Source organism: Haliaeetus albicilla, chromosome 26 (genome assembly GCF_947461875.1).
Source record: "Haliaeetus albicilla chromosome 26, bHalAlb1.1, whole genome shotgun sequence".
In the NCBI taxonomy this organism is placed as follows: Eukaryota; Metazoa; Chordata; class Aves; order Accipitriformes; family Accipitridae; genus Haliaeetus; species Haliaeetus albicilla.
This window is the reverse complement of record NC_091508.1, coordinates 20091232-20099927: the sequence shown is the minus strand read 5'-3', so window position 1 is coordinate 20099927 and position 8696 is coordinate 20091232. Positions and strand designations below refer to the sequence as shown.

Below are 8696 nucleotides of genomic sequence, written 5' to 3'. Positions count from 1 at the left end.
ACTTCTTTTTAAACAGTTCTTTAAAGAACACAAGGAAAAGAGCAATATTCCATTATAAGGAAAAACAAACAAACAAAAATAGAATAAAAATAAACCTTAGGCCAGCTTCTGGACTCCATAAATAAAAAGTTACTTGACTGACTGCGGAAGAACAGTCTGACATCTGAGATCAAGACCAGTATAACCGAGCTTAATGCTTAACTTCTTGAGCTGTCGGTAAAGCTCTCCAGTGACCCCACTCTCACTGCTGCAAAGGTAGGAGAGAATGTTTTCTGTAATCACAGAGAACAATTATTGCCATTTTGGATTGCACTCTGTTTTCAATCTCTCCTAGGTCAGACAGTCTCATCTCACCATACTCTGTAAGACAGAGTACCTCTGTGAGAAAACTGGGACTAAGCAATTCAGGGAAAAGTAGAACCAAACGTCAACATCTAAACACTACGGATCATTGCAATGGGTTCCCCTTAATCGCTGCAAAACGATAACATATTTGCCGTGACTGGGAATTTCAAGAGCACATGATACCAAACTCTGCTCCCATCACTCCAGTGGATTTGTTCCATTAGGGTAAGACTCAATTACTCAGCATTAACTGCCTGAAAAGCACAAAGCCATTCAAAGCTCTACAATTATGTTAAAGTGAACAGAACAGTACAGTGGGTCAAAAGCACGTCTTGCAAAAATCTAAAAACAAAACAGGAAAAAAACCAAAAACACCCCAAACCCCCTACACTCTGTAGAATTTGGCCCCATATCCTTAGCAGGGAATATGCAAAATGCAAACTACACAGAGAAAGGATAACACTGGTCAAGTAGGATACGTATTACATGCCTGAGACATTAAGGAACATTTTTAGAAAAAGGGTGAAGATGGATTAAGAGCGTAGGGTGCAAAGTTATCTGGCTTCTGTCCTCCAGATAAATCACTGCCTTTTTCATGACCACAGGCATACAGGAACAGCAGCAAGGTAGGCTCCTATAGACTAGAAGAAATTTATATTAACTTGTACTGTGCAAAGAAAAAACACCCAATCAAGCATTGCACTTTGATAATCAAAATGGCACCTCAACCCTCAAAAAAATACAAATTCCACAGACAAGTACGTTAATTTATCAATAAAAAGTAGCACTGATAAATAAATTAATTTATATAAAAAAAAGAAAAGAAGATATCGACACATTTTGGGGTAGAAGAAAAGTCACCTTCTCAGCCCACATGCGCTTGTTTTATTTACATATCCACAAATACCATGAAACACCATCCCAGCCCCCCCACTAGCAGCATGGTCACATGAATTCCATAGATGAGCAGTTCATTCATGAGGCTGAAGTCTACCCGCCTTCGCCCCAGTAAGAGGAGGATGATGGAGAGTTTGTACTGGAAACGCAGAAAGATCCGGATGCCAAGGTACTGAAGGCAAAACAAGATAGAGAGTGCCACCCAGAGGATGGAGGTAAACAAGCTGCAGCTGAAGTACAGCAGGAAACGGATGAATCCATACATCCATCGGGATTTGAGATAGATGTCGAAATTGTTGTACTTGGTACGCACCAAGTGAGTGGTCCTTACCGGGCCACAGGCCGAATGCAGGCAGGTCGTGTGGGGGCCGTGGAATGAACGGACCCGGCGGGGAATGGGGATTACAGGCATCAGGCACCCCACCGGTCACAGAGTCCCAGGGCAGGATTTACAGGGCACATATCAAATGTTATCCATTAACATGGATGAGATCCAACAGCCTGGGAACGCTAACTCTTTGCTGAATTTCCAGGAAGGAAGAGACCTGCAGGAAGGCAGAGAAGGAAAACACATTTAAGTAGCCCCAGCAGGAAGAGGGGCAGCACGGCAGATATTCTCTGGCTTGGTGGTTACTCACAACTGCTTTGCAAATCTCAACTTCTTTGCTTACTGTTTACCAGGCAGACGTATAGAAATACAGTTCTGTTTCCATCATCACCAAGTCGGATTCCAAACAGCTCCCTAGTAGCACGCCATGTCAGCACTAGTCGTAACCTGTTATAAGCTTTACAGTGTTAATGCAGGAAAGCTAGGAACTTTGTTCTGGAATTATCCTGGCTAATTCACAGATCCTTCTTAATCAAACAGCCATCCTGCAACAGTCCACCCATGCAAGTAGTAATATTAGTGTTGTGTGTTTGCATTGGATCATACTTCTTTTTAAGGAAAAAAACCCAAAAGTTCTCCAAGTACTTTCTTGTGAATTCTACAGCCCAGACTCAGTGGTGATTCTAGATTTCTGCTCATTTCAAAACTTGGCAAAGCTTCACCAAATAAACAAACTGAAAATAATGGAAGGTCTTGCAAGAACAATGAGGCAATCATGTTTTTCACACTCTACAGGATGTACCTCCTCTTGCTCAGCCGAGCCTTGCGGTCTCACTGTCATTGCATCCAATGGCAAGGCAGCCTTTCAAAGACATCTACTAGTTTATTTCTCCCTTCGGGACCCGCAGAGATAAGTGAAACATCTTGATCTTCTGGAGTGTTTAGGATTTATAATCTTAACATCCTTCCACACACCCATTGTTGTTGTGTGAGTGATGAGCAGTAGCCTGTTAGCTGCTCTCTGCTTCACCCCAGGCTTATGATGTGCCAAATTCCGGGAATTATGAAATGACAATGCACTCATCAGATAATGCTAGAGAACAACAGGGACTTCCCCAGCCTCCTCACACACCCAAGCGTTCAGACCCAGGCATTCAAATCTGGGCAGATCTTTCCTTTGTTGAACCAGAAATCGTACTACTCTTAAAATTAAAACTGAAGTAATTTAAAAGTTACTTCAAGAATATTTTACTTTGTTACTAACAAAACTAATCACGGAGTAAATTATCAGGCTGCAGGAAACTGTACTTGGTTATCAAAAAACTTCTCTGATGCAATGTGCATCACTGGATAAGTCTCTTCACTGCTTCCTGCCTCAAATTACATGTAAATGGAAATTGCAGTTCTGATCTCTTCTGCTTGGCCCCAGGTTCCAATTCCTTCTTGCCGTTACAGAAATTTGCAGGCAATCTGTTGGCTCCACATGAATCAAGGACTAATAAAAAGGAGCATGGGTTAACTTACGATTAAGGAATTTAGGAAATTGAGGTCTATTCTCAATTATCAAGGACAGCCTCATAATTTTAAGTGCCTCTTTGCCATAATTTCCTGTCTGTAGAAAGGAAATGCTAAGCAGCTCGGAAGTGTGTTACAAGAATGTATTTTGCAAGACATATGAACTGGTCAGATACTAAACCAACACTACTTAAGAAACAACACAGTTTTGTGCCTGGAGCACGCAACTGAACGTGCTTCCCACATGCTGCATATCTACTGCTCAGTGTTTGTTTTCAGAGATATTTTTGGAGGACTAAATTAGCAAGACAGGTTAAAATTCACATACTCTGGATTCAGAGCATTCAATTTCCGACAATGCAGCCTCTCCTTACAACCTCTTTCACTGGGACACAAAAGACAGCTTATCATTCTCCAGCAAACTCTTACATAGCTACTTAATCTGAGTCCCTGAGCAGCCACGGGGAAATCGGCACGCGCGCGCTATTAGAGCGCTCAGCAAGACCATGCCTGAATGACAGAGCACAAACCCCGCCTGCGTAAGCTGTAGTTTGTGGGGGCAAACTCAACACACCGGCTTAATGTCTGAGCCCTGTTTTAGAAGGGGAGTTTTGATTCTGGCAAAACCTTCAACAGATTAATCCAAGAGAACCACTCAAATGGCTCAGCTGCAGAGACTTACTCTCAGTGAACAGCAGCAGCTTGTTCTCATTTATTAAGTGTGCCCACCACATAAACAACTAGCCTTTGGTAGGTTCATGCTCTTTATATAAACTCAAATATCAACACTGGAACAGCCATGAGCAGAGGGACATTGTGAGAATAAAATAAACTTTCTGAAACATTACATTTTTAACGGTGCTGCCATCCACTCAGCAGAAGGTCAATAATCCGCTGCCGTTTCTGGGTGCCACTTAATTCTTGTAACAAAAAAGTGAAGTTTTCCTGTGGCACCTGGCCTTCTAGGAAGAGTGAAAGAAACTGCTAAGGTGCTTCATAGACTCACAACACTCTACATATGAGTTGATCTAAAAGATAAAATGAGAGAGTAAGTTTCAGTTTGCTTATTTTGTGTGTTAAAAAGCTCAGAATTACACGGCCCCTCCCCAAGCATGAGTTTTTAATCCTGTAAAGATTCTAAAAAGAATCACACACTCAATATATGTATTACCGCTTACTGATACATGCTGGAAGGAATCAGCTAGCTTGTATTCAATGCCATACACAAGGACAGGAAAGAGAAAATCACAGACAAAGAACTTCTCCTGTCACAGAGCCATCACCGTTCATCCAGGGCATACAAAACACAATGCAGAGAGCATGCACGGCCAATGTTTTCCGAACAGAATATGGAAGAGCAGGCTCCCAAACCTCTACGTTGGCACATGATGCCTAGAGACAGATTTGGACACCCGTTCCTCAAGATCATTTGTTTGGGCCTTTCTATTTTAAAGCACATTGCTGCAAGGCTGGAAAGCCGAGTCGGTCTCTTCTGGGTATCAACCTACAGCTCAAAGGATTTCAACCCTCAGGCCTTGGCAACTCGGTGTCAGCCATGCTGCTGTTACCCCAAGCATCACATTAATGATAGCCTCATCAGGAAGTTAAAAATCTGAATAACCATTCACTTCGGTGAGCTTTCACTCCCTCTTCTTTAAAAATGGGGCGTCTGATGAGAAAGCTACCCAAATACAGTGCTACTTCTCTTCATCTATCACACATTCCAGGCAAGGTCTGCTGTTGCTCAGGGTACTCATAATTCGTGGAGGAGGAGGGATGACAGAAAAGACCGCAACGTTCACAGATGACAGGACCATCAGTCAGGACCAGCGGGACCAAAGCGTTCCAGAAGGAGCCAAACAGGGTTAGGGACAATGACAAATAAAGGTTAGTGCTGATAAATGAAAGCAGGGAGTACCGGAAGGAGGGGAAATTCGAACTCCTCCTACATCCTACCAGATCCTAAATTAAACCGCATCGGCTTGGGAAAGGAACTGAAGGCAGGAAGCTCAGCCCGGACCTCCCCGTGCCCTGCGAGCTCGACAGGCCAACCCAGACAACGCGGAGCCCCCGCCGACCGACCGGGCGGGCAGGGACAGCCCCGCACGGCCACCGGGGCACGGCCGCGACTCACCTCAGGGAACGCAGAGCCCCGCCGGGGTTGCGGGGAACGGGGCGGCCGGGACCCACGGGCCGGGCCCGCACCCACGGGCCGAGCAGCCACGCCAGCCCCAGACCGGCAGGCGCGGCCCCGCGGCCGGTGACCGACCGCTCCCACTCCCACCGGACCCCAGCGCACAAGAGGCCTGAGGCGGAGGCGGCCGCCGCAGACACGGCGAGGCCCGGGCCGCCGCCTCCCAGCCCCGGGAGCGTCGCCCCGCACTCACCGTCCTGCCCATGGCTTCTCGCCGGGCGGCGGCCCCCGCCGCCGAGGCCAAGCGCGCCGGGCCCGGGCTGATGGAAGGCCCGGGCCTACGGGCGAGCGCCGCAATGCGCATGTGCAGAGGGCAGCGGCGCTCCGGTTCCGGCCGGTGGCGGCGACGACGACGGCGGCGACGGGCTGGGAGCGGCCGGGGAGGCGCGCGGCGATGGCGTCATCGCGCCGCGCCCGCCCCCCGGAAGCGGGAGGACGCCGCGTTGCCCGGGCAACGGGGGGGGGGGGACGGCGACGAGGAGAGCGGCCTGAGGCCGGGGCCGCCGGGCCTGCGGCGGAGATCGGGGGGGTCCCGCCGCCGGCGTGTGGGGTCAGGCAAGGCGGGGGGGGTGGCAGATGGAGCCTGGAAGGTCGTTTCCGACGTAAACCGGACCGGCAGCCAACGCCGCTGAGGGGATGGTGTGGCCCGGCTGGCTTCGGCACCACACGGAGGGGTTTCAGCTGCCCGGCCCCCCCGTGGCCTTAGGGCTGGAGCCAGTCCTGAGGGTGCCGGGACAGCTCCGGTCACAGAATCGGCTGCAGAACGTATCACCGTTGCCTGGAACGAGAGCGTGGCAAAGATTTCTCCGAGTCCCTCGTCGCTTGGACCTTTTCTGACTCTGAGCGCGGTTTGGTGGCCTGGTGGGTCCCGCCTGTGGGCTCAAGGGTCAGATCCAGGCTTGCTGAGCGGCTGGGGCAGCGCCGGCAGTTAGGCTTTGGGAGTCCGTGTCTCGGGAGAGCCCGCGGAACTCCTGGCCCTGCTCCCGGGAGCCTTCGCCCAGGCCCTCGCCCCGCTGAAGGAGCTCAGGCACTGCCAGAAAAGCAAGGCGGTAAAACGGCAAATGGAGGAGACCCGGTCTTCTGAGGAGGCCAGAAAGATCCAAAAAGCTCCTGAAAAACAAACAGGTGGAGGAAAATTCAAAAGTGATATATAAAAATAAGGAAAAGAAACTTCCTCCCTGCTGTTTTTCCTTAGATTTAATTCGGAATTACTTTCCGTAATGGATAGAATACAGAACTTTTTCACTGGCTCCCTGCCCTGCTCACCGTCTAGGCACTACCACGGTGGAAAAACATTAAATAATAATAACTCAAGCCATCTGCCAACACTAAGACCTGCCACGCCGCACAGGCAGTTGAGGCAGCAGGCCAAATACCTCCCAGCGTCCCAGCTGTCTCACTGATGTTCACACTCGGTTTTGGTTCCTCCCCGTTCGCCTGCGGTAGTGCCTGCCCTGCAGAGCAGTTTTATTCTGCAAATACAATGAAGGGCCCGAGGTGCAGGATGTACATCGAGGGGAAATTATAGGCAAGGTAATAAGTGGCGGTGTACTCCTAGCAAATTGCCATTTCTGTGTCTCCCACGTACCTTCTGGTGGGAGGGAGAAGGGGAGGTGCGAAGCCGATGCATTTTCCCAATAGCATGAAACTGGGAACATCTGTTCGGTGACTAAGGTAAGCAGGAGAGCCATGTTCCTTTTATTTCCCTCTGCCATTGCCTGGGACTGGAGCCACAGCCCAGAGATGGGAATTTCAGCCCCAGCAACAAAATTATGAAGGTAGTTTGGCTTTCCAGCTTTGCCTTGGAGAATTACGGGGATGCTGCTGAATGCAAGTGCTGCAAAGGGAGGGTCCTGGCATCCTGCAGGAACTCCTCAGGGTGAGAAAGGAGGTCTGGAGGTCTTTCCTAGCCTCCAGAAAAACCCAGGCAGCTCCACTGAGCGACCCCACAACCTAAACACGTGTGTGCAAGGGTGCGACGCAGCAGGATCGGTGCTGAGACCGACCCTTTTAATTTCTTAGGTCAGGATGACAAAAAAGCAAGATGGCCCTATTCAGTTTTCTGCCTGAAATATTTTGACCCCTTTGCTGCTCAAATGGATGTGTATCTTCATAAAAAATAAACTGTCCTCAGGTCAGGCATGAATTGAAGCTTTGACATTCAAAGAGATAAGATCCTGAAGGAGTGCTCGTAGTTCAGCCCGAAGGGAACCCGCCCACAACACTCCGGCAGCGCTCTGGGTTGTATTTCTTTCCTGTGCTAATTTTACTAAAGACACAACTCATATTCCTGTTGATTGAACAGTTTTGTGGTGACAGCGTTGAAGATTTGTGATGAAACTTATCATCAGCCCAGAGAGCGGGCCATTAGTACTAGTCACAGCGGCCAGCTAGTGCTGATATATTTTATGGCACGCATTGAAGAAAAACATACACATTTATATGTCACTTGTTGCAATATAAATGCTAACTTGTACTTCTTTCAAAACTTTTAATGAATTGTATACATTTCACAAGATTTATAGCATGAACCGAATGGCTCAAAATATTACTTTAAACAGATTTGTCACTTTGGCAACAGAACAAAAAAAAATCTGGAAGATACTGTGTTTAGAAATAAATCATAAATATATGCATCTTAAAAGAGTTTATTTCGGTCATTAATAGTTGATGGGCCCCCCCAGTGCAGGATTTAAAGTTAAATTATGCAAAATCAAAAACAAACCTTATAATACTTAATCAAACATGCATAAAACTGTCAGGGCCAAATAAATTCTCTCAATTAACTTGCTTCAGATTGTGATTGCATTTACTAATTTAATCAACACTAGAATAATTTGGAGACTGGGTAATGATAAATTACTATGGTGCTGCACATGAAGGGCCGCTAAGGTAGTGTGCCGAGACAAGAATGCAAGAAATGCTTTCTAGGCTGAGGGCAAAAAAGTAACAGCTGAGTCGTCGCAATCATTTTATAATGGAAACATCTTCTTATTCCCATTTTTGGGGGGGGGATTTTTTTCCAGTAAAGACTTTAAATGCCCGTCATGGATAGACCTTGTCTGGTTGAATGACTTCAGTGTTAGCCCACAGAGTCAATCTCATTTCAATCTGAGATGAGTGAAGAAGTCAAACCTAGGCAGGTGCTCCTTCCACATTTTTTACTCTTTTTGTGAATGTGATATTTTTTCTGAATGCAAGACTAGGAACTGTGACTTCCAGCCCTGCTTTCTGGCACCGATTCATACTTTGGCCTCGGTCAAGTCATTTAGCCTGGAGCTGGTGTAACAACCCTGTCACATTGAGATGTCCTTTAGCTCAATCCTTCTGTGCTTTGAATGGATCTGCACTTACAGTAAAATGGGTCTGACCCCTGTCCAGAGAAAGCTTTCAAGGCCATTACTTGTGGAGAGCTAA

At 47.5% G+C, this 8696-nt stretch overlaps 1 protein-coding gene across 2 annotated transcripts; it reads right to left on the bottom strand.

Moving 5' to 3' along the window:
- Window positions 1-1207: 1207 nt before the first annotated feature.
- On the bottom strand, window positions 1208-5661 carry TMEM250 (transmembrane protein 250). 2 transcript variants are annotated; one of them, XM_069771134.1, is made up of 3 exons: window positions 5473-5660; window positions 3934-4113; window positions 1208-1787 (listed from the first exon to the last, which is right to left on the bottom strand). In XM_069771134.1, the coding sequence occupies exon 3, from the start codon at window positions 1652-1654 to the stop codon at window positions 1235-1237; it is 420 nt and encodes a 139-aa protein (XP_069627235.1). In that variant the 5' UTR covers window positions 1655-1787; window positions 3934-4113; window positions 5473-5660; the 3' UTR covers window positions 1208-1234. The 2 variants fall into 2 exon arrangements, with proteins under 2 accessions (XP_069627235.1, XP_069627236.1); XM_069771135.1 differs by lacking the exon at window positions 3934-4113 and having other exon boundaries at window positions 5473-5661.
- Between the last annotated feature and the right edge of the window lie 3035 nt (window positions 5662-8696).